General features: G+C 46.5%; 1 protein-coding gene across 1 annotated transcript; it reads right to left on the bottom strand.

The window, feature by feature from the left end:
• Window positions 1–2,725: 2,725 nt before the first annotated feature.
• Window positions 2,726–26,651, bottom strand: AHCY (adenosylhomocysteinase). Its single transcript, XM_064391303.1, has 10 exons — window positions 26,495–26,651; window positions 24,689–24,879; window positions 21,954–22,029; window positions 20,048–20,200; window positions 15,466–15,578; window positions 12,633–12,840; window positions 11,781–11,868; window positions 10,820–10,937; window positions 6,403–6,597; window positions 2,726–3,428 (listed from the first exon to the last, which is right to left on the bottom strand). The coding sequence occupies exons 1-10, from the start codon at window positions 26,520–26,522 to the stop codon at window positions 3,297–3,299; spliced, it is 1,302 nt and encodes a 433-aa protein (XP_064247373.1). The 5' UTR covers window positions 26,523–26,651; the 3' UTR covers window positions 2,726–3,296.

Here is a 26,651-nt window from a genome sequence, read left to right as displayed (position 1 = left end):
TCCTCTGCTGCAGAGGCCACTAGCTGAGCTGCCTTTGTCCCCTCGGGCACAGGAGTGTCCCCTGCTGTCTGCCGAGTCGGGGTGGCCGGGGTTCCTGGGGGGAACCCAGAGACACTCCACCACTGCCCTGGGCAGCCGTGCCAGTGCCTGGCCACATTTTCTGTGAAATTTCCTCCAATATCCACCCTGACCCTCCCCTGGCACTATCAAGGCCATTTGTTCTTGTCCCATCCCATTTCCCTGGAGCAGAGCTCGGCTCCCCGGCTGTCCCCTCCTGTCAGGAGTTGTGCAGGGCTACAGGATTCCCCTTGAGCCTCCTCTTCTCCAGGCTGAGCCCCTTCCCAGCTCCCTCAGCCTCTCCTGGGGCTTCAGCTCCTTCCCAGCTCTGTTCCTTTCCCTGGACACACTCCAGCCCCTCAATATCTTCCTTGAGAGGGGCCCCAAAACTGCCCCCAGGATTTGAGGTGGTGCCTCAGCAGTGCCAGCACAGGAGGCAGCCAGTGTCCTGCTCCTGCTGGACACACCATGCCTGGGACAGCCCAGCTGCCCCGGCCTCCCTGCCCACACTTCGGCTGAAACATGGATTGTACACGTTAAGAAACCAGCAGGGAGTCACAACGTGGAACAACAGCATGTATTTTTTAAAGGAAATCAGCTGCTACACCAAAGGTCAGGTTTCAGTCTTCAATTCATCCTGGAAAGCTTCTGAAATGGAAGAATAATCCGTGTATTTTATTGCAGATTATTCAAAATTGCCCTTGAGAAAGAGTTCAAGCAGCTCATATCATAAGAACTAAGATGACCCCACTGAGGCTGAGCAGCTGTACCTAAAGAATGCGAAGTGCACAAAAAAGGCTGAACAAAAATATTCAACATGCTCCTGGGTTGCAGTATCAGTTTCCAAACCACTCTGCTGACAGGTACTGACCACAGCAGGACTGCAGCTACCAAACCACAACTGCACTGGGAGAGAGGCACAGAAATTCTGCCAGCGATTTTATAGGGCCTGTGTTTGATCTAATCCTCTTCAACAAATAATACAAAAAGATAATATTAATAACAAAAAATAAGCAAAAAATAAATACAATACCTAATAAATATATTCTAAATATAAATTCTGCATTTTATCAAACTAACATAAGCCCACATTGGTAACTTGCTCACAATAGTGGATTTTCAGCAGCAAATCAGATTTTCATTAGTTTGGTTAATGAATGCACGGTGCTAGGAAGTCACTGAACATTCTTGCTCTCACAGGGGTACTTTAATGCCCTGACCCAGGGCCTTGCAAAGCAGATGAGATCTTTTTAGAGGTGGTCTGGACACTTCTGATTTGTCTATGGAATCATGAAGGTCGTGAAGATGGAACTAGCCCCTGCCCAGAGGCACAGAGGGAGAAAATGAAGCAGCCAGCACAGGCTGTAACACAGGAAATTCCAGTTAAATGTATAGAAAAATACTTTCACCAGAGGGTGGTCACATTCTGGGAGGGAAGCCTAAGGAGATTATGTGATTGTCCCAAGACAACTGAAACTCTTCTGGGCAAGTTCATCTCAGCATGGCCCTGGTATGAGGACAGGGATGAACCAGACCTCCAGGTGGCCCTTCCTAATTGAATTTTAGGAACCCATGATCCAAGAGCAGAATTACAGCCTTGCACTTCAGCATAGCAGATTTCAGCTGTGAAATGGGCTGAGAAGCCAAAGTCCAAGTAGTGGAAACTAAGGAATAAGAGTACCAGCAGTCCTTATTTTCCTGCTGCATTTGTTCTACCACAGTGACATTTTCCACCATTATTAATTACTCTGTGCCATAAGCACAAGGTGCACATCACCGACATTTAGATGTGTACTCAACTGCTGTGTGTCTCTTGAAGGATAATCACCATTAATGATTATGGAGTCATTTATGGGGCCCCATGGGACCCTAATTCAGTTCAAATTGGTGTTTTTTAGAGGTCAATGCAAAACAAAACCATGAAAAAAGCTCAACACTGAGCAACATCTCATTTACTCATCTCTTTTGTTTCCTCCTCCAACACTTCACACTCCACACCATCCAACTGATCACTGAGGTTTGGGCATGAATCTGAGAATTTCAAGCACTTTGTAACATCATTCCAAACCTTTCATCTTCTCGCATCCAGAAACAGAGGTGGTCTGCAGTGCAATGCTGGCTGAAGAGGACAGTGGCAAGAAAGAACTCCCATAGCATATGGAGCTAATTCTGTGTGGGCAGAGTGACCATCCTGTAAGATTCAGCCCTTCAAATATTTCCTTTGAAGCAGCTTTTCCCAGCCCCAGCACAAGATGCAGAGCAGCCACAGCAAGGGCTTTTGCCTTCAGGACACCCCATGTGGATACATCAAATATTTTCAGTAGCTTAAAGATTACACAAAGGTAAACAAACCCATAGCAAATCCCAAAACATCTCACTGCACAAAACAAGTCAGGCCACAGTCAGATCTTTAATAAAAGCACTTGAAGTCAGTGACAAACATGATACAGCAGACATGACAAGTCAGAGACATCAAGTTGGGGGTAGCAGTGTGCTGCTGGTGTCTGCAGAGGACTGAACAAGGCCCCTAAACCAAATGGTCCCCTCAGTGGCTCCTCAGCTGCTCACAACACTCTTGAAGGCTGCTAAAAGTCTCTTGCCTCACCTCTCCTCAAGCTGATATGGCAGAAGCACAAAATGGTCTTGGTTCTGACCAAAACCAATGGAGTAATTTAACCCAGGAAAAAGCTCCAGCTCTAATCTCTGAACAGGAGGCTGAGTTGCTTTTACAGTGAGGAGACCAAGCAACCCATATCCTCCCTATTTCCTCCAGTTTCACAATATGCATTTTACCAGGGCACTGTTGTGGAGAGGGCCTGACACTGCCAGTCTCCTACTGGCATTCACCTGATTGGAGCAGGGAATGGCAAAATCATCTCCCTGCAGAAACCGTTCCCCACCTCACGGTGAGCCTGTTCAAAGCTGTCAGCCACTTGTGTGGCAAGAGTCCACATTCTCATTTAGCCACCTTCTGTCCTGCTCCCCTTACTGGAGCATTACAAACCAACAAAAGGTGCACAGGATCCTTTTCACTGTGACATTAGCTAAGTAACCAATTCTAATTCCAGGAGTCAGTGATCCTCATCCACTGACAGGGCCCTAAAAGCTCCCTGGGAAGGGGAGGGGTTGTGCAGCACTGAGAGGGAAATGGCAAAAGGCTTGTCCTCAGAAGCCCAGCACACACAAGAGCTTTGGAAGGTTGTATCCCTGCACTTTGGTCTTTGGGTAGTGCCACCTGCTCAGTATCTGTAGTGGTCTGGCTTGAAGGGCCCATCTCTGGACAAGCCCAGGTATTTGGCCTGTTTGTCACTCAGCTTCGTCAGCTTCACACTCAGCTTGTCCAGATGAGCAGCAGCCACAGCTTCATCCAGCTGGAAAACAAAACATTGAGATAAGAACATTAGAACAGAGTTCTATTAGTTCAGGAAGTCAGAGTCCAGAGGGAGAAATGAATATGTGGAAATCAACAGCAGCAACAAGGACTTACACTGACACAGTTTTTTTTTTCCTGCCAACATCTCTCACCTGTCTGAGCACAAACCTGCACTCACATGGAAGAGCCTTGTGCTTTTGAGGGAGTCAGGTTAATTGAGACAAAATTTTATATAATCAAACTGTTTCAATCTCATTTACATATTCACATCCATTCAGCAAGCAAAGACCAAAGACCAAACTCTTCAGATAAAAGAATATCCCATTTGGTAAAATGATAAAGCCCCAGCTTCCACTACAAAGACACCTGGACATACTACACTGTCATCCTCTGATATTATGCAAGTCCTAACACTGGAAAAAAATTCCTGCCCTCTCCAGATATCCCATCTTAGGGGCACATGAATAATGAAATTCATTGCAATCTCCAGTTCAGCAAGACTATTTGTATCCACTGGCACTGTCTTCATGAAGACTAAAACCAAGGTGGGCTGTAGGACACAAGCATAGAAAGATAAATAAAATTTCTCTATCCCAGAGGTGTCAGGCAGATGTGTAAACTCAAGAAATGGAAAAATTTATAAAGTTAGAAGGCAGTTAAGTGCTCCAGGAGTAGATCAAGGAGAATCAGAAAACAAACAGGAGGATGCTGACCAAGCTGCTGTGTCAGAGGGGGATGTACAGCCACAGGGGATATTAAGAGGTAGAAAGGACAGCGCAAGCAGGGATCAAGGACAAGTCTGACCACTTGTAACTTCTGCAAAAACCAGGCAATCATCGCAGAGGGAACAGATATGAGGTAAGACTAAATCCCAGCAGCACAGAGGGGACCAACAATATTTCCCTCATACTAGTTAAGTAGACATGAAAGGCTGCAATATAACTGAAGGGCAGTAGATCAACAAAACAATCAAGGGCCAAACCTGCAGCTTGTGAACCAGCAGGGCACCTAAATGATTCAAAAACTGCTCCTGGATTTCCCCCTCCAAGGGGCTGTGGTAACAAAGCCACTACTGTGAAGTAATGCCATGCCATGAACCAGATAAAAAGCTCCATCTGCACAGAGGGTAATTCACTGCAGCTCAGCCTGCTCCCAGTGACCAGGGTGGACCTGCCTCTTGGGAACCAGTACAGCCAAAGGTGACAGGACAAAATCAGAAACCCAAGGGAAAATGGTTGAAATGGTGGCAGTGAACCATGAAATCCACCAAAGAGTCAGGTAAACTGTGAAAGAAAGAAAACCTAAGGGGAAGGTCCGTGTTTAGAAGTGAAACAAGTATTTAAGCCTACTACATCCTGTCAGGATGCCATGAAACAAAAAAAAGGGGGGTCAGAAATTGTATTCTCATCTGGTTGATTAGACTGAGGTGTGAAGCTATCACAGGTGTATTTCCAGTGAATTTAAGACAGATTCCACCCACTTGAAAAGGAACTGACTCCCTGACAATTCCCAGATGAGGTTTTCAAGCAGCAGCAGCAGGGATCAATTGTTTCACAGCTGCTTCAGCTTGGGGACTTTAAGACTTAGACAGAGACACACAAATTTAAACAAAGGTAAGCAGACATTCTCGCCTTAAAATCAAAGCTAAGCAGGACAGATTTGGTGCCAAGAACATAGAGACAAGAGTTTTCCTGGATTTCCAGGAACACATGTTGCAGAAATGTGTGCACATTTGTAATGGCCAATCAAAGCAATAGTCTTGCAGTCAAAGAAACTGCAGTGTAAGGTACTTGGTAATTGTTAAGTCTTGCATTTGGACCTCAAAGCAATTGCTTTGAGGAACAAGGAAAGGCATTAACCCAGAAAATTATCACAGAAAGCTCTTTTGTTGGTTCTGACAAGGTAACTGCTTTATTCTTTGAATAAAGCCCTCTGTGAGGCACAAAAGGTCAAAAAGTGTTTTGTCACAGTGGATGAACCTGAGGAGATCACTGCCGTATGCTCCCCTAACAGGCAAATTCATATTTAACTGCTCTGGGCATTACTTCTAATTTTTATGTATTTCCAGTTCAAATATGCTTACTAAAAATTGTTATTCAGTGAGAGGATGAAGTCACATTTTATCAGCAACACTGGGCTCTATTTTCAATAGAACTGTCAATAAGACTGTTCCTTTGAAGACAAAATTGTGGCAGTTTGCTGATCCACTCCTACACTGCATTTCTGTTATGCTTTGCTTGATCCTTAACTAATGAGTTTGTAAATTTAAGTTCTTCAGGAAACACCTCATTAGTAAGCCCAAACATACACATTCTGCTTTCCAAATGGAAAGTATTTTCACATTTACTCTCACACCTGGTTGTGCTCCAAAAGCAGTGGGATTTAACTCCAGCATCTTTTTCCATGAACCATCTCAAATTCTCAGGCTTGTTTTGGAAAATTAAAACCATGTCAGTTTTCTAAAATGAATGTGCAAGCTGTGACATGATCCAGACTTTTCCAAGAACAAAGAATGCAGTGATAAGTTTAAAGGGAAATCTGAGGAAATATGTCAATATTTTGTGAAGTTATTAGGACCAGATTGTGATAAGCTCTCTCAGGTGCAAATGGGATCAGGACTCTATCAACCACAGTAAAAGGGATTCAGTTTCACTCCAGCTTCAACTTTGCCCACTACACTTTGCTGTGGGCATGTTTGTAAAAGGAACAAGCTGGCTATAGAAGCTCTCCAGCTGAGGTGCTGAGGCAGCACAGGGCTTCCCAGCACCTCAGAGAAGTCAAGAAGTGCCTGGATGCTCTGTCACAGTTCTGCACACAAAAGAACAGCCCATTCACAGCCAGCACATCCAAAGCCAAACATCCTCTGAAGGAGAGAACCACTTTGCAACAAAAAGGAAAATGAGTTCAAGCACCAAAAAAGCCACACCTGAAGTTGCCTTCCCTACCAGCACCGCTGTGTGGCTGTCACTCACCTTCTTTGGCAGGAAGTGGACCCCCACGGCATATCTGTCACTGTGGGTCCAGAGCTCGATCTGTGCCAGGACCTGGTTGGTGAAGGAGTTGCTCATGACGAAGCTGGGGTGGCCCATGGCACAGCCCAGGTTGACCAGGCGGCCCTCGGCCAGCAGGATGATGTGGCGCCCGTTGCGCAGGGTGTAGCGATCCACCTGTGGGAGCAGCAGGGCCACGTCAGCCACGGGGCAAACCTGGGGGCTTGGGGGGCCTCCCTGCCCCTCAGCAACTCAGGTGTAACAGAGACGCCCCTCTCTATCCCTGGTGCTTGCAGAGCCTGCAGCAACCCTGGGCTTCACAGCACACGTATCTTGGCATCTGCTTCATACTTCACCACCTCTCCAATTCGTTCAACCAGCTCTCCAAGTCTCCTGGCTTTTCCACAGGCCAGTGTAGTCCCAGCCAGCTGTGATGGGAATGTGCTGCTAGCAGTAAATCCCAGTTCACCTACACCCACTGGTCACAACTGGTGTGTGGTGACAGGGAAGAGGGAACACCTCGGCATGCAGCAGTCCAGAGCCTTGGCATCTAACACGGGAAACAGCTGGAGCCCTCAGCCTGCTGAAAGTCCCCTGGAACTGTTCCCACCTCTACAAGGCCAGTACATACAATAAACAGCTGTCCTGGCTCCTGGTGTACCCTGCTTTGCTCTTGGAGGACCACAGGCATGATCCTCCCCAGTCCACCCTAGGGACAGCAGAACTGCACACAGAATCCAGGCTCAGATGGGCTAAGGAGAGAGGGCCCCAGCTGTGGGAGTCCCACAAAACTCAGGAGACAGACAATGCCACTGTCCCACACAACTCAGGAGATAATGCCACTTAGCATGTGCCCCAAATGGGGCCTGGGCCAGACTGGACTCCTGCAATGTTACACTTAAATCTGCTTCTCCTTTCCACCTCTCATTAGCTCCTCTCTGCCCTGCCTTCCTCCTAGAGGAGGTTACAAAATTAAAGCAATAATGAAACACCAACATGGCCTGTAAGTCACAAAAATATTCAGTATTAACTGGTATTTATTGCTCACTTCATACCAAGCATTTGGGAGTACAGCACTTTGGAAATACTTAAAACATAATCAGCAACCAACTTTGACAAAGCCTACTGCTTCAGACCATTTATCTTCTGCACAGCAGAGCAACTGTGACAGACCTAAAAGGGTCCTTCCTCACAGCTGTATTTAAACTTCAGAAACTAAAAGTTATTTAAGTAAAACACAATTTGCAATTTTGTTCTTAAAGCTTTAGCCTGTAAGTTAAAAGCCCCATGTGATGAAGCTGTAATTGTAACAATACCCTCTTCTGAAAAAACATCCTTGTGCAGGACTTCAGCAGAGATGCCAAGAGCAAACCAATACAAACCATGTTTTCTAGAACAGGTATTTTGCCTTCAGGCAGGTGGAGGTGTGTGCCTCCACCTGCCTGCCCCAACAATGCTTCAATCACAGCACCATTTTCTGCTCCTCAGGTTCACATGACAGATTATTATGATTTCAGCACAACACATGCAGGCAGTAACCACCTCAAAGAGCAGCCCTAAATCAGCCTTGATTTCTCCTGCCCAAAAGCACTCAGCAGGTGGGATAAGAATGATCCCCCCTGAGCAGCTGCAGTTGTTATTTTGGATGCCAATTCTCCATTGTGGACCATCAGTGACAGTGCTCAGTCCACCTAAAAACGCCATATGGGCCATCACGAGACTATGGGAGGAAGTAACAAAAGAAGGAAGCGGATGGGAAGCAGAACATGAAAAATCCTGAGAACAGCTACAGTATTGCTTATAACAGAGACTGCATTTACAGACTGAACTACTGAAAGATAGATGAGCAGTTAAAAGTACCATTTCAGTTTTACGTCTGAATTGGGTGATTTAGGTGTCAAAATCTTATATCCTTATATAATATCCATACAACTTGCCCCTGGACAGCTGCTGGCTTGTGCATAGAACCCCATACCTTCAGCAACTTAACAGGAGCCATTCAACACACAGGGGGAACAAAGAAAATGTAAAACTAATGCACAGAAATAAATACAAAATAGTAATGGTACTAGCAGAGGCTTAAGTCAGTACTGTGGAAACACATCTCATATACAGGCAGATAAAACAAGCTGATTTGTAAACTCAATAAATTGCTCCAGAAGTAGAATTCAATTTATCCAAGCAATAAGCTCTTCTCCACACTTAGAGAAATGCCTCCTCCTTTTTCCCATTGGAATTTACATGGCTCTGGACTTTCTGGCTGCTTTGCACCTCCCTTCACATTATATGGGAATAACTTACAAGTCAAAGTTCATCGACATTGACCTTTCCTTGCCCTCTCGAGTTGAGTTTGTGCTGCAGGTCAGTCTCTGATACTCAGACACTGCCTGAGCAGGGCTGCAGTGAAAACCCAGAGCCAAACCAACCTGCCAACTTTTCAGTAATAAGCCTATCTTGTCCTTACCTGTCCTCTGAAAGCAACACATAGTCACAATGGTACAGTAAGATGTTTTTCTTATTAAAGTATTAAAGATCTCTTAAATCAGCCCAGCACTGGTATTGAAACTGCACACAGTCCCAGTAACTTTGTACCTCCAGCTGAAGTTAACCACCCTCAGCCCTGGCATTAATCCTCTCATCAAGAGAGATGTTCCTCACAGAAAGTCAGGATTTTTTGCTCTTATACTATGTTCCCCTCTCTGGTTCAGGACACAGAAACGAAGCTGCCGAGTTTTATTAAAAATCTGAATATTTAGAAAGTTAGATTTCTTCAGCATTAATCCATAATGGACAACCCTGACCCCAATTCCATCCTTTTCAAAAGGTTTTTTGGTGGTTTTTTTTTTGTTTGCTTGGTTTTTTTTAACCAGAAACTTGTTACAATTATCATACCTGGGACCACACCTTACTGCATTTTGTCATCAATGCCAAACTGGCACCACAAAACAAAACATTTAAAAAGGGATTTAGTGCCTCTGTGCAGGGAGTTTGTATGGTGCCATATTAACACCCAATTAAATCTTCAACAGTGTTTATTCTTCAATCAGTCCAAGGTTTAGTTTTAAAACAACCTGAGCTAGCAGAAAGCAGGCAGGTACCTGTGGGCTCCTCTAGGAGAAGAGCAGCTGAGCAGTCAGCTCCACTAAGGCCATAAGCAAGAACAAACCTGAACACAGTGAGAACTTGAAGGTATAACTCCAGACCTGGTTAAGGCCATGCAAAATGACCCAACATACCTTTCCCAAGTGCTTAGTAAGACTTTGATGTAGGTGGCCAATAAGCCCCAGGGGAGTTATGAAAATTGGAAGAGCAGATAGAGATCTGAGAAGCACATTTGAGTGTGGTGTTATTAATAAGTACAAAACCTGTCCCAAAATCCTCCTATTAGCAAGGACACTCCCTCTTCAAAACGTAACCAGAAGTCCCTCACCAAGTCAGATAAAGCTTGGTTTGCTTTATGGTTCTCACTCAATGCTGGTGTGACAAAACAGTTTTGATCTAGCTCAGTTTTGTTTCTCTGTGTCTTGGAGCTACAGCCATAGCTTAAAGCAAATACATGTCAGGCATGCAAGCTGAGCAAGGGTAAAACATCCTGCTTGGTCTGCCCACACAGGTTTCTAAAACGAAGCCACCAAGCCTGGAAGATAAACTAAAGTTTGGCAGAGCACCAGGTAGGCTTTCCTGAGTCTTCAATTGCAGAGTAGATTAAAAAAACACACCACACTTTGAAGAAAAAGAGGTGTGAGTTTTTTCAAACCCTGACAGAATGCCAAAAGTCATTTCATTGAGATTCCCTTAGGACCATGATTGTTCTGCTGCAGAGCAGTACCTGAGCAAACAAGCTCATGAGCTACATGAGTTCCACAAGAGGATATTCAGATCAGGCACCAGGCAATTTATGGGCTCTGCTCTTAAGTTTTATAGGGTGTCTAATGGCCTGCTCTGTATTGCTCATCTACCCTGCTTTTGGAAGCTGAGCTATGGCATTGTTTTCAGCTCAGGGCTATCAAAGCAAGTACATTTGCATACCCCCTGCCCATGCCCTAAACATCAAAGGAAGGGACTTGATGCAATTAATTGTCTCTACAACCAGCACTAAGGGTAGGCTCCTGCCTCTCAAGGAAGTGGGAACACATGGAGAAAAATGTGCACATACCAGGCACCCCTCCCCAGAGATCACCAAGAGGGCCTTGGGCACTGGCTGGGAACAATGCCAGCCCAAGACTATCATGTGCAGCTTGTTCCAGGTTAGCAGAATCTGCATTCTGACCAGAGCAACAGTGGCTTCCAACAAAGCTAGAAACACCAAAGAACCTGAAGAGAAATACTCTCTAGAAATGGACACTGAGTAGCTACTGTTTTTTTTCCAGCATGAGAGCCTGTGGAAAGGCTGCCTCACCTGAGGTTTGACATTCACTGCCTCCACTGCATTGTCATTCAGCCACTTGGCATCAACCTCCACATCAAAATGGCCAATATTACACACTATGGCATCATCCTTCATCTGTTCAAAGTGCCTGAAAAAGAAAAAAAAGTTGTATCAAAAGTTAATCCACATAGTTTTCTCCCTCAGCAGATCCACAGCCCTGACAAGTGCCCAGCTCAGTAATTGCATTGACTCTCACAAGGTGTATGGGGCTGGTAACCCCTCCAGGCATGGCAAGTCTACTGGAAAAGACTTTCAAGCTTCTAGGGAAGAACATTTCCCAAAGACATAAAAACTTACTGGAGAGGAAGTATGGAAAGTAATAACCTTTTGTTTGATTGGTCAAAACAAATACCTGCAGTTATTCTCCTTCTTACACAGAAGAAATAATTTTGTTCATGACTTTAAAGTTCCCAGCAGTTTTACATCTCCTCCCACCTAATCTGTGCTTGCATTACAACATGTACAGTCATCACGGCAAAGAAAGGAAGGAGTCTATGTGGAGCTGGGGCTATAAAGTGAGATCTAAGAAGCAGTAAGCAAACACTGCAGGGCAGCACACTGAGAACAGGCTGGTTTCAGCTGCTGATATGCACTCACAGATGGAATCACTTTCAACCTTTACCTGCCTCCTCTCCTGTTCACATTTGTCTGGCCTAACACAGAATTCAGCCCTGATGGCTTCATTCTCCAGAAGTCAATCTATACCTTCTGTTTCTCCATCATTACATTCCATAAGCCAGGAACAAGTGCAATGTGGCAACCAAACTGACTAAAGACATAATTTCTCACTAAATTCATTATAAATTCTGATATCCAGAAGTCAGACTGTGTGCTAACCCTAACCACACTGCTGACAGGTTATAACTGTATTTTAAAGAAGAAATCTAACTGTACAGATATGCTTTCACTAAAGCAAGTGTCTTGGCCATACCTGCCCTGCACAATGTCAGTGCAGCCAGTGGTGGTGACAAAGATGTTGCCCTCTTTGCAGGCCTCCTCCATGGTTGTAACTTCATAACCTGAAAAGAGAAAATGTTACTTCTCTACACAACTACCAACACTTATTAACAAGTGGGACACGATACTAGAAGTAGAAAAGCACAGAGAAAGAATGAGTCAAATGTTTCTGCCCACATCTGGCCTAGAAATGATGCAAGGTAGTGGGATATTGGTCTTGCTAAACACCAATATGGCACAAAACCCATCCATCCCTCACCCTTTCCAAATCTGTGGATGTGTGCATTCAATCTGTGCAGTCTGGCACAGCACTCAGACTGGATTCAGGGGGTCAAATTTGCAAAAAAAGTGTCCCCACAACACCTGCAGTTCTTGGTAGGTATGAACAGAAATGGGATAAACTGGTACCAAGAGGCACAGTTACATGAGGCACCAGCAGAGGAGAACAGTTCCAGAGCATGCCCTGAGCTCAGCTGTAAAGACAGAGCATGGCACTGCTCTTCAAAAAGACCCATCGAGGGTAAGGCCTGGTATTTTTTAATTCCAGTCAAGCCTTATCCCACACTGGACATTAGAACTGCACAACTCAAAGACAATCCCTCAGACAATTCCCCCCCAATGGTCTTCTAAACACACATTCAAGGCCTCTAGTAACAAACTCTTTCCCTAACTGCAAGGAAAGAATTCCTACAGTTAAACTGGATTCAACTGTCCCTCAGCAGGGACAGGGCTGAAACCACTGAACCTTTCTTGGCCAGCTCTCATTTACTGCTCTACACTGACATGCAGCCCCTGCCAGATGCCCCAGTTCCTGCTCAGCTCCCACCTTCCATGGCTGCCTGGAGCGCGTTGATGGGATCAATTTCCGTGATGATGACTCTGGCTCCGAAGCTCCGCAGGGCCTGGGCGCAGCCCTTGCCCACGTCCCCGTATCCTGCCACCACTGCCACCTTCCCAGCAATCATGACATCTGTGGCACGCTTGATGCCATCGATGAGGGACTCTCTGCAGCCATAAAGGTTATCAAACTTGCTCTGAGGGAGAAAACAGAGCAGTTTCAGAACAGATGAAAGCCACTCAAATGAAATTTCCTTAAAGAAAGAAAATGGACTTATGTGCAAGTACTGAGAGTCACTTAAATACTTTTACCACCATGAGGGACAGAAAGCAGACATTCTGGTTTGAAGTTTTTATTTACCTAGTTTCAATCCATGGAATTATATCAGACACAGGCTTCAACATGGTGAGAAGCATTTCATAAATACACTGTATCAACTGACCCAGGCTTGGACTGGCTAAAAACTTGTTAGAGGTAACCTGAGTGTCTTTCACACCAACGTAGGTCTGAGTTCCTAAACCAGCTGTTCACCAGTTCCCTGCTGCTGTTTATCAGACAATGAACTGAATCAAGTGCTACAGGAAGGCAAAACAGACCAGCAGCATATCATCTTATCTCTCCAGGACACATCCAGCCTGCAGAGCAGCAAGCTGTCCACACCAACCAGGAGCAACTGGTTCTTGCACCCCCAGAAGATCCAAATTACATCTGTCCCCATGAAGAGTTACTCTAACCCTGTCTGGTTACCTTAACACTGTCACTCACTACTGCTCAGACTTGGAAAAATTCAGCAAGCAACCATTCAAAATAATGGCCACTGCAACCAGGACCCCCTGGATTTCATCTCCTAATACCCCATCACACAACATCCTCCTACTGTAACACTGACATTAACAGCCAGACCCTCCAATCAAAAGGGTCCAGTTAGGTCAGCCATCAAGTACTACCTCACCCCTTGAACACTTTCCTAAACTCAAACACACCTTGTTGTGCTGATTTTTGTAATGCTCTTTCTTCTTCTGAAGCGTTTTGTTTTGACCAGGAGGAGGGGCTGTACAAACAGATTTGATTATTTGGGAAGTTACGGAGACCAAGAATTTTTAAAGAAGCTGGCTACTACTGTTGTGCTGTGCTTCCCAAGGAAGCAGTACTAAAAAAAAAATATCTCTATTCACAGCAAAATTCTGGTTTCAAAGCCTGTTCTGGCTTTCTACAGCCTTAGGGCACCAATTCTTCTTGCTTTTCCTTAACACAGCACTGTCTGCTACATGCAATCCTAAGATTAAATTCCCAGAGGCAGCAATCTGGTCTAGTGGAAGGCACACCCACAGCACCTGCAGTTCTTGCAAGTATGAACAGAAATGGGATAAACTGCCCATGGCAGAAACTGGCCAAAGTCTAACAAATTACACCTCAGATCCAGAAGTTCCTGACTCCGTGCCTGTAACCATTACCAGAGGCACAGCTGCCATTAATAGATCAGAAAATTGTGTTACCAATCCTTCAAATTCTAGAGCTAGTGCCAGTTGGTATCTCTCTTTCCTAGTCCTGCAGGTTTTCCTTGCAGCATGGAGTAAAACAGCATTTGATTCCTCATCACCAAATCTCCCAACTGCAGTCAAAGCCTTCCAGGTGCCTGCACATCCCCATGCAGGTAAGAGAGCAGAGTGTTGGATGCAGACACCTGCCCCACCCAAAACACATCTGAGTGGCAGAGGGGAAGAACAGAGCTGGCTGCTGTGCCTGCCTTCTCTCTCCAAATGTTAGCACAGGAACCTGGCACCAACTGGAAATATCAAACTGGGAGAGCAGAATTTGTCAGCTCAGTTGCACATTTTCCCAGAGATCTGTAATTGTGGTTAGTACAAATCTTGTACTGTATAAATACCAAAGAGTACTTGAAAACAAGCACTTGCTTGGCATTAGAATCCCAAATCACCTCAAGAGGCTTTGTTAGAAACAGCTGAATTTCCAAGTCTACTAAACAGTATTAATAATTATTATGCAAGCAGCACAAATCTGGGTGAAAAGGATGTGAAGAACTTCTTTCAACATTAACTGGATTCCAGCCCACTACCTATGAAGTGTCAGGTGCAACTTAGTGAGCAGAAAGGAGACAGCAAACTGCAGAGAAGGCAGGCCAAACATGAGAACTGCCAACCCAACACGATGATGTCTGTATGAGAACTTGAAATAGAGTCAGTAACTAGATTTAAAAACATCAAGATGCATAAACCTTCAGTACACCTTTAATTCCCACTAACTCATCTGCAGCCAAAGAGCACCACCACCCTTTAAAAACTATTCCACTTCATTCTCAGTTCACCAGGGTTTATCTTGAAAGCAGTACTAAAGCTAAGCAAGGGATAAATATCTCCCTCCTGCCCTCTCCTTTGCATCTGCTGCTCACAGAGATCAGCCACAGGCTGACCAACCAACCTCTACCAGCACAAGCTCAAGGTCACACTCTTTTCCAGCTGGTATCTGACACTTGCCTGACAGCTTTAAGCTACTCAGAGTGAGGACAGCCTCCTTGCCACAGGTACTGACTGTGCCCAGGAGTCATCTCCAAAAGTGTGTTCACATTATAAAACAGCAGAAGAATGGATGTCCTTACATACAAAAAGCCCCTCGATGTTCTGACAACAGAGCATTTACAACAACATCAAGAGCTCACTTTTAGGATATGGTGGAAATCTCTGTTCAGAACCAGATCAGGAGAAGCTCAGCAAGAGAGGGAACACTTTCATGCTAATGACAACATCCCAACACCAAGCTGGTCAGAAAGCAGAACACTGTAGAAGGGCTCTGTCTGTACTACCTTGGTGACAGAGTCATTCACATTGATAGCTGGCACTTTCAGGGTCCCATTGGCCTTCATCTTGTACAGGTTGTGAACCCCAGTGGTTGTCTCTTCTGAAATACCTCTAATTCCTGTGGGAAGAGTAAAAGTAATCACCTTAAAAGTCAACACTTGCAAATCAGGCCATCCAGCTGCTGGGAGCATCCCCCAGAGGCCTAAGTCAAACAATCCCTTGGCAGAGAGCAGGGAAGAGATGAAAACCCTCAACCTGCAGGAACACCAGAAGACGCGCTTCAGAGCCACACACCTCCGCACCTGTGTGGCTCTGAAGTCGGGGACAGCAGGCAGGAGCTTTGCCGCAGCCCCTCGGGGTTGCTTACCCGGGGGGAAGAGAATCGGGGACCGGGGAGGAGGGTGGAGACAGATGGGATCGCGGCCCGGGGAGCGGGGACGGGATCGCGGCCCGGGGAGCGGGGACGGGATCGGCCTCAGCCCCGGCCCGGCCGCGCTCGCGGTGCCGCAGCGCCCTCTGCGGGCAGCCCGGGGCGCCGCTCAGCCCAGCCCGCACGGAGCGCCCTGAGCTGGGAGGGACCCCCAGGATCACCAGCCCTGCCCAGACCCCCCAACAACCCCACCCTGGGCACCCCTGGCAGCGCTGTCCCAACGCTCCTGGAGCTCTGGCAGCCTCGGGGCCGTGCCCATTCCCTGAAATCCTGTCACTGGGTCACAGAGAAGAGATCATTGTTTTCCTCTTCCCATCACAAGGGAGTTGTAACTGCAATGAGCTCTCCCCTCAGTCTCCTTCAGCTGAACACCTCACGTACTCATATGGCTTCCCCTCAAGGTCCTTCACGATCCTTATGTCCTGCCTTTGGACACTCTCTAATAGTTTAACATTCTTGTTATATTGTGGTGACCAAAATCACACAATATTCAAGGTGAGGCTGCCAAGCTCAGAGCAGGGCAGGCCAATCCCCTCCCCATACCAACTGGTGATGCCACCCATGACACAACTGGTCCTCCTGGCTCCAGAGTACTGCTTACTCATAGATGCCATGTCTGGTCCCAATCTATCCTCACTCCTCAAAAAATCCAGCTGTGAGCTGGTCAAAGCCCAGGCAGGAAACACTGAGAGCAATTTAACATGGTTTTCACAACAGAACTCTGACACCCCAGTGAAGCCTGAGACTGAGCCATGAGACCTTCCTGTTGCTCCCCAGATCACTCTGTACCACATGAAGGAAATGAGACCAACAGCACTAGAAGGGAAAAGGCTGATTAACTGGAGAAGGCTCCAGAGAGCTCACTGCAGCTTTTTAATACTTTAAGTGGGCTTACAAGATGTGGACACACTGTTTAGCAACTGTGTCCTGTTGCAACAGGACAAGGGAGAATGGTTTTAAATTCAAAGAGGATGATTCAGACTAGATATAAGCTACCTTTTTTTTTTTTTTTTTTACAATGAGGGTGGACTAGGCTGCTCTGAGAAGTGCTCTAGGTCCCATCCCTGGGAATGTTCAAAGGGCCTTGAGCAACCTGAGCTGGAGATGTCCTGCCCATTGCAAGCAGGTTGGACTAGATACCCTTTAAAAGGTCCCTCCCAACCCAAACCATTCTGTGATTAGGCTGGCTGATCCCCACTAGTCCTATCTCACCACAGAGCCCTCGACAGCCCCACTCCCCTGATGGTCACCTGCTGAGGGAATGCATTCAGGCTTTGGCATATTTACAGATTGCTTAGAGGAGAAAGGAGAGTTTAAAGTTCACAGTGTAGTCTTGTGCACCATGAAATGGAGGATCTGTAGACAGTCTCCCAAAAGTATCAGTTTCCAGAACAACTGCCTGGATCATGGACAGTCATCCCCTTGAAGAACAGCTTTTGGAGGTCACAGCAGGAATCTCCAGTTCAAACCTGCCCTCCCTATTCTTGTGCATCTGGCAAACAAGAGACAGACTCCTCATCCTTCAAAGGCTCTCCAGGTGAGAGTCTTGAGCTTAGCAGATTGTCTTTCCACAGCACTAAGCAGACCTCACATCCTGTATGCCAACAGCTTCCCCTCCCTGGAGGCACCCCAGCGCTGCCCCAGGAGCCATTCACAGCTGGACTAAACCACTCTGCAGCTGCCCCAAGTGCTGCCTACACCACTCATGGGCAATGCCTGACTGACTGGAGAGCAGAGAAGGGCGTGCACCAAGGACAGGTTTGAATGAAACTGACACAGCATTGCTAAATGCTCTGACCTGTATTTGTCACCTGAGCAACGAGCAAGTCTGATCAATGAATCACAAACAAGACAGTCTTCCCCACACAGGTCTTTTGCACAGATGGCTTTCCCCATTGGTCAGTTCTCGTTTCCCCCCTTTCTTCCTTTATTTATCTTGGTATTAAGGGCTTTTGGCTTAATGGAATAAGCCAATAGTACAAAGGCCATCCTGCCCTCTAACTGCAAGCACACTTAAGGAGAGAGGAAGCTTACTAGCAGCTCCACATACACATTTAACTCATCTCCTAGTTGAAGGAATACTACTTTCAACTGTTAGCTGCACACTTGGACTGAACTATTTAAATTAGAAGCAGCTGAGGCATGGAAGAAAATTCCCTCTGAAATTAACCCAGAAAACTTATGCAGCCTTTAAATGGCAAATAGCATTTTCAGCTGCCTCATGTCAAAATGTCTCCCATGTTCACAATCCACACACTGCATGCTCTGCCAAGGTCACTCTCATTCCACCTCCACAGAGGTCAGATTTCCACAGAAGCCCTTAGGATATATTAGCCTCTGTTAGCTGTAAGATACCAGAATTGGATGCTACACTTCTTCATGTAAACAGACTTTGCAGCAAAAGGCTAAGCACAGATCTCAGACTAAGGAGATCAAGATTCTACTCCATGAGTCCCATTCTGAAAGTTTTTCTGTTTCCAAGGGGCAATGGACTGGAAGGTAAAACAGATCAAGTTTGTCATCCTCTACAAGGATCAGTCTTGGTTTACTGAACTGCTGCAAGAAGCTTTTAAACTGCAGCCAATGCAGACAGCCACGCATTTTGGGAAGGGAAACACGGGCACACTGCATCCTCCCTAGACTTTCTAAAACCCCGGAAGAAGAGTAATTTCTATGAATTTAGGAAGCAAACCCAGACAGGGATGTTTTTTTGCCAGAAGCAGGCTACACATATATGTCAAAATATGAGACAGTTCAAGACCCATTGTCCTACTGCACTGTATTATACTCGTCCCTTCTCTACCAGGAGCACAAGACCTGAAAGAGAGTGAAAAGGGCTGGAGAGGAGAAAGAAGTACAACAGGAGGGCTGAAAGCATGAAAGGAGCTCAGCTCAGGTACCTCTGGAAACCGACACCAACCAAGGTGTACATGATAGGGAAACAACCCTGCAAAACAGAGAATGAACATGGGAAATACTTTCTTTGGCCTCTGGCAACACCAGGAAGACAAAGAGGGATAACCAGTTGTATTCCTGGGCATCAAACATGGGAAAAGCAAGAGGTCATGCATGTCACAAAGAGGCAACCCCGGAAGCACCAGACCTTTGATGGAAGAGTGGCTGAGCAAAGACCAATGAAAACCTTTCATCACAGTTTCAATAACACAAAGATGTTGAGTGTCAGATTATGAGTGACATCAGGCTGAGGATGAAGGACAAAGTGAGGCTTGTCACAGAGAAGGTTTCCCTCTTCCTGGTGCCCCTACATGCAGCAGCACATGGATGAAGGGCAGAGCCCCAAACTCCCCACAAACAGCTCTATTCACAGCCTGCCACCTTCAGATTTTTTCCTATCTTCTTACTATAGCAGAGCACAAGTCAGAGGAGAGCTGATCCAGCAGGCTTCTACAGCAACCTCCCCTCTACAAAAGCACCAACACACCCCACTGTATCACCCAATTTCCTTCACATCTCAGATCAAACATGCCCCTTAACCCTGGGCAAACATCTTGCTGCAGCACAACTGATGGGCACTGGCAGAGCTAAGGGGAGTCTGTCATACTCACCAGGCACAGATCAGCCTAGTCCTGTCAAATTCTCTCCACATAAATCTTTTACATAAACACATGCTAGCAACACTACACTGATCAGTTTTACTAACTTGCACTGAAGGCAAATCAAAGCAAGAGTTCCTGACTTCATCAGCATCTTCACTGACAAACTGAAAGAGCATTTAAGGTAGAAAACTGTTCATTTTCCACAGAAGGCTACAGGTGGTGATGACTTCATTCAGAACAGCACTAAGACGATGGATAAGAAATGCATTAATGTAAAATTGCTAATTGCAAACACTGAGCAGTTCTAGAACACAGCCTTCTTCCAGGAAGCTTTTGGCATGACAGCAGAACTCACTAGTGGTTAGTTAGCCCATTCTTAGGTAACGGGCACAGTGAAGTATGGCTAGGACAGGTCATTGCAGCTACAGAGCAGGGGTGGAAACAGCTCCTGCAGGTAAAATATTCTGCTCTTGAACTGTAAGGAATTTTCACAGCCTGTTTGCATATGCCTGTCCCTCTTCCCCCACCCCTTTTTACACACCCACCACCCAAACAGCCTCCCAAGCAGAACTGTGCCAGCCAAAACAAAATACAAGTCACCTTTCAGCAGCTGTGGGTATTTGGTATGCACTAGGTTGGTAAGATCTCCACCATCATCCAGAATCATGTTGAGGGGCTGCCCATCCTTGAAGTACAGGGTCTGCTCAATGCACCACAAGTATTCCTCGTCTGTCTCCCCTTTCCAGGCAAACACTGCACGGGAACAAACACAAACCATCAGCCAGTTTCTTACTCAGCATGTAGGGAAGCAGCCAAAGGAAGATTTCATCAGCAGCTCCCAGTAGCAGCTGACAGACAGATGACTATCTGTGCCTGCAGGCCAGCAAGGACATTTGCACTGAAAAACAGACCTCAGAATAATCACTGTTCCAGGCCACAAACATGGTCAAAATTTTGAGACTTCATTGTTCACCTTATTCTTCTTCCATGTTAAAGAGAAGACAAAGCAAACTAAAGCAGACTCACATCCACAGCACCCCACTCGTTAGAAATAGCCACTGGATATAATTATACAGATAAATGAAAACACAATCACAGCATTTTCTAGCACAGCAGAAAAGAGGGATCAGACTTCAGCATGAGCTGAGCAGCAGGATATAAACTCTTCACCAACTCCAGTTTAAACTCTAGTCTCTAACTCAGCACTAAAATCCAAGCTGAGGTGCCTCATCTGCTCATCAGGGTGTATTTCTATGTCAGAACAGCCCCAGCAACAGGCTGCCACCACTGGTATGTTGCATCCACTAGGATTTGTTTCTTTCCAGGCATCTCTACTGTCTTTATGTATACTTAATCCTCAGAAGTACTCAGCCACTCAAACAATGTATTGGGCACATTATTTACACATCCCAACATTTGGCTAAATTGTCATGTTTTCATTGTTTACACAGAAAACTGCTTGAGCTGTGAAGAACCAATCATGCAATTGCCTATTCTGAAGTCATGTGTGTCAGGATCTCATACTGAAGCCAAAGGACCCATATTCCTCCAGGGTCTCATAAATTCAGTATGTGAGATATAATATTAACAAAAAGAGCAAGTTTCAAAAATAAGGATACAAAGGGCAATGGTCACACACTTTGACAAACACTCAACCTGTAAATGGCTCTTCAGTTGAGTTTTGGGTGTTGAAAGCAGTGAGGAAGACAACCCAATGTCTTAAGAATCCCATGTGGCCCTCTGACATCCCACACCAGAGGCAATGCCTGAAGCTGGTAGTGCCAAAGGAGCTGATGAAGGGATCACTTTGTTGCCATAGAATGTGCCACAGTTAGGGAAAGACCTATGGCAATAATTAATTATAACAGAAATGAGAGATCCCTCCCAAAGCAGACTGCCAGAAACCAAATTTAGCCTCTGCCAACAGCTGGGCTCAGTTCCCGGCACTGAGGATTAAATTTCCTTCAGCTGAGTTACACAGCAGACAGCTTCAGGTATTTATACTGATCCATGAGGAATTGCTCCTTATTGGAACCTGACAGTAACAAGACAGCAGCATCCTGATACAGCACCAAAGGAATATTAGGCAGGAACACATCTGAGCTAATTCTAGCCTAAAAGTATCTTGGGTATTGACCCTGCCACTGTGACAAGGTACATGGCAGTTCCATTACCTTTCCCAATCCCTGTTTAGCACAGAGCTTGCTGGAAAGCACCAAACACATCCAGCTGTACACACCTACACACTACTCCATTTCATCACCCAGCCCATTCCATCATCTTAATGAGATCTAACAGAGCCCAACAGCAGCCTTTGCTGGGAGACCTGTGCACAGGCTGATGCAACACAGCCTGAATCAGATGTCCTGGTTTGTAAAAACCACTGCTTCTGATGGGCTGTTTCTATCCTCAAGCTTGCTCAGAAGATCTTGATGTGTACAGTTTGATTTAGGAGGAACAGGCAGTACAGCCAAAACTCAGCCAAACCAGAACATGGAAAACTTACCAGGGATACCAGCTTTTGCAATAGCAGCTGCAGCATGGTCCTGAGTGGAGAAAATGTTGCAACTTGACCACTGTACCTGGAAAACAACCAAGTTTTGTTTGCTGAACAAAGTTCTGAGATATCAGGGACTCTATCAAACACAGGACTTAAAAAGGGAGCAAGAGCAGAAAGAAACTAGTGCAGATTTCTGCCTCTTTCAGTAGCTCTACAAAGATAAGGTGAGAACCAGGTGTCTGACTAAGGGAAAATAATGTCACATGGAAAAATATGTGAATGAGCTTTAGTTGTGCCATATATTCAGTCATCTCACAAGTGCTCACAAGCACTTCTCCCAGACAGCCTGAGCATACTCCAGGATCTTCAGGGGTGCCCAACAGGCACAGGGTGGGTTTGGGAAGTTTTGGTGAAAAAAGGTCAGATTTTCAGAACAGCCCTACAGCAAGTGTCCACTGAGGTTATGGACATGCAGCAATACACCTGCTTCAGAAAGGCAGCTGAAACATTACACTCAATCCAGGCATTCTCTAAGATTATGCTCATCCACCTCCCACTCTGTATTCCAGTCATTAAAGCTTTTCCAGCTGAGCTAAGTGTTTTCCTCAGATTTCATAACTAGGCTCAGGCACCTAGAAAAGCAACAGCATGTTGCGGAGTTGCACTGAAAAGGATCTGCACACCTACTGCAGCACACAGCACCACATCCCAGAGCCACATACCCTCTGCTCCCCACAGGGCTGACTGGCAGCTATCTGCATGGTCACTGGTTACAGAGCACAATAAGGCACAATCATTCAGCCTGTTTCCAGATACTCATCCCACCTGATCAAAAAGTGACATTTTGAAGTAAAGGGTGGAGTAGGAAGCAGCCTACACTACCTACACTTGTCATGAAAACACACCTGGAAGGAGCACAGGAAAACAGAATCCATAACCTAAAGCTGCACCTCCTCACCTGCGTTTTCGCAAGTTCCCCCCATACCAGCAGAAGTGAGTAACATCAGGAGGTGTCATGACATTCAAAGTATACAGAATACCTATATATTGTTTACACTTCAGACTTGTGGTAGTGACATAGAGCCTAGAATAACTGGAACACTTGATGGGCTCAGACCCTAGTAATTACATCACTGGTTATGGAAAGGATTATTATTTGTTACAAATTTCAAAGCACAGAGTATTTATTCTAGCCTTATTAACCCAGCCAAAAAATGGACACCAAGGTCACTATGCTGCAGTGATCTACATCCTCATTACATGGGACATGATTTTATCAGTTTCATTCCTCCCTCCCTGGCACCAAAGTTCTGACAGAACAGGTGAACCAGGGCTGAATCCAAACTCAAATCAAAGCCTAAACTAATCCACAGGCATCAGGACAAGGAGTTAACACAGCAACACAAGCCTTTTAAAGTACAACCACATCTAAGTGAAAACAAGTCTCTGCAGGTACCTCCCTGAGTGACTTGGATGAATCCCATATAACACTGCTCTGGGGTTATGCTCAGCTTAAAGCAGCTTGGCAATATTTAACTAAGCACACAACTGCCTCCTCGGCCAGCCATATTGGGATGCAGCAACCAAGAGGAGCAGCAAGGAGCTTTCCCAAATTTCAATGGCTACTGCTTCATTTTAAATCCTGCAGAGGCACAGGAGTTCCAATATGGAGTGGCTGGAACACAGCCAGGACTGTACCTCACATCAAGGCTCTCCTTCAGCACTGCACCATTTGCAACCACAGGACAACTCTGAACAGGCTGGGGAACACCTGCACAGCAGCATGTACCTTGCCCAGGCTGACCTGGCAAAGTGTCCATTCCTACCTCCTCCTCTTTTTGAGGAAACACCTTCACTGCTATGGAGGAAACTCCTCCTTCTCCCAGTGCCTTTCAATCAGCACGACACTGCTCAATTCTTAACTGTTCCCAGAGAGGCATCCCACATAGGGCACCTCTGAGCAGCCAAACTGCAGGAAGAAGGAACTTCAGATCATAGACATACTTAACAAACCATCAAAATTCCAGTCAACTCCCTGCTCAGCACACAAGCAATGCAGATTGTGCTCAGATACCTGGCTCTCCTCATGCCCTGTACAGCAAACACTGAGCTGTGAGGTCTGGACTTCATTCAGCAAGTCAGACATGGGACACAAGGCAGTAAATGGCTTCTAAGTATCTCAGAGTTTAAAATGGATGAGAATAACTGGTCCATAGTCACACAAAAAATTCAGTGGAGATCCCAGCCCTTGGTCCCTGAGCCACAGTGCATCCCTGTTCTTTTCCTGCACAGCTGAAGGGCCAGCATGAGCTCTCAGTAAACTTCATTAGATTTTGCTGACTTTACCAGGGCAGTGTGGGGTTCTTAATACAGGCTAATCTGTGCTGGAGGCAGTCCCTAGAGCTGCAGCATGAGCAACCAAAGCACTGCAAGCCCAAGCAAAGCATTGCTGCGTGGGAGCAGCTGTGAGCACTGCCCAGGGCACTGCACACAGGGCACAACAGACACTCAAAGCTGCAGCTTGTCCACAGGAAACACACACCCCACGCCCCAGAGGTGCTAAGGGTAAGCAACAAGTTTCTTGCTCGAGGAGAGAAGACAATCCATCCATGTGGAGACTCACAGCCTCATCCAAAAAGCACAGACATTTGCCAGGATTCCGTAAGGTGTTACATAAGCAGGAGCAGTGACCTGGCAGAGCGTTACCCAAGAGCTGAGGGAGAAACTCAGAGCCACATTACCTCAGCCCCCAGCACAATGAGGGTCTCTATGAGCACTGCTGTCTGCACAGTCATGTGGAGGCAGCCAGCGATGCGGGCGCCTTTCAGGGGCTTGGATGCAGAGTACATCTCCCTCATCTTCATCAGCCCTGGCATCTCATTCTCCGCAATCTCAATGGCCTTGCGACCCCAGTCTGCAAGGCTGATGTCAGCTGCAAGAGAAGCAGGACAGGTGTCAGAGTTTGAATAGCTGAGACCTTGGTATCTGTTGACACACTTGTGGAGAGGCACTGGCTGCAACAGCTGAACTGAAGGTCCAGCAACAGCTGGGAGACAGAGCTGCAGGAAAACCAGACCCTATTCTAGTTACTTCCTGGTTCTTTGCTATGGTACACAAGTTTAGACAAAACCTAACAGCCCTCTAAAAAACAAGCATGCTACTGTGATCTAGTGCACATACATTCCGAGGTCCATTAATTCAGTAAGGCACAGCCTTAAACACTTTTTACAGACTCTCCCTAAGAGTCCAAAACTTCCTATAGGGACTGACTTCCACAGTATTGACCTGCATGTGGGGAGAGGATGACTGCAGGGCAGTGGCTTCCCACACTGAGAATGCTCCCTAAGAGTGCACCAGGAGCTGAACCCCGCTTAGCTCCCCCTGCTCACAGCAAAGCTGCAGGTCCTTCCCCCTTGGATCCACAAAAATTATTTTAAATGACTGTAATTATCTTAGTTACCACTCTAGTTCTACTTTTGTAAAAAGTATCTATAGCAGAAAAGTCCAGCAAAAAATGAGTAAGAGAGATTTCTTACAGGATTACTGCGTTCACCATGGATATCCAACCCCAGCCTTAAAAATACAAGGGTCAAGCAGGTAATGCCCAGCTGCATCAACTCTGCAGCACCAGCCAACACAGAGTGTCCTTCTTACTTGGTTTGAGATTCTTTGAGAGATTTCAGAAGTTCACCATTCCATTTAGACCATAGTCAGAGGCTTTTTTTTGTCACCTACCTCGTGAACACAAATTGTTTAGACACTGGGGAACACCAGAACTCAAGAGTCAGACTGCTGGGTTTAATACAGACATGCTAATTGCTTTTTCCTGCAGGACGAAGCCTGGGGCCACTGAAGTTATTGCACGTGCTAGAGCTGACTGGAGCACAGCCTGTACACCACTGGGACTGAAATCTCCCTGAAAACAGGCAAGGAAAGGACCACAGAAACAAATATATCAACAGGAGGAGGTTTAATCTTACCCCTGTTAAGAGCTTGGTAGCTTTACCAGGGCTGCTTTAAAAATATCCTGCAGTATTTTAGGTTCAGAGCCTCTAGGGTAAATTATTTATGAATCTGAGCCTTACACACTAACGTACTCTGAAGGAAGCCTCTAAGGAACACGCAATTCTTTATAAAAACTGGGGCTCTTCGTTAAGTTTCAGGTCTACAGAAATACCCGCCAAAACCTTCAGGGCACATGAGTCAAAGGTCCCAGGATGGGAAATACTTTCACCTTCGGAGCTAAGCCTATTCCCGCCAAGGGCTCTGAGCGGCGGGGGAGGGACGGGGCAGCCGGGCCGGGAGAGCGGCACAACCGCGCGTGGGAAGCGGCGGCGCCGAGCCCCGAGCCCCTTCCCCCGCGGTGGCTCCCCCAGCGCACGGGGGGCTCAGGCCCGGCTTCGCCGCGGGCAGGACCCGCCACCCTCCCCCCGCGGCCGCATCCAGCGCGGCGCCGCAGCCGCCGAGGCCGCGCTTCCCGCACGGCGCTCGCCGCGGCCCGGGGAAGGTGCCGAGCACAGCGGAGCCGGACCGCGGCTCGCACTCACCCACTTTGTAGGGCAGCCGGTCCGACATGGTGGAGCTGCGTGGCCGGCGGGCAGGAGGAGGCAGCAGCCGCTCCGGGCGCGCTTTAAGTAGAGGCGGTGCCGCTTGCGTGAGGCGGGGCCGGGCTGCGCTCGGGCGCCGGGCCCGGCCGGCGCTTCC

This window comes from Passer domesticus, chromosome 16 (assembly GCF_036417665.1).
Source record: "Passer domesticus isolate bPasDom1 chromosome 16, bPasDom1.hap1, whole genome shotgun sequence".
NCBI lineage: Eukaryota > Metazoa > Chordata > Aves > Passeriformes > Passeridae > Passer > Passer domesticus.
This window is presented reverse-complemented; position numbering and strand designations above follow the sequence as displayed.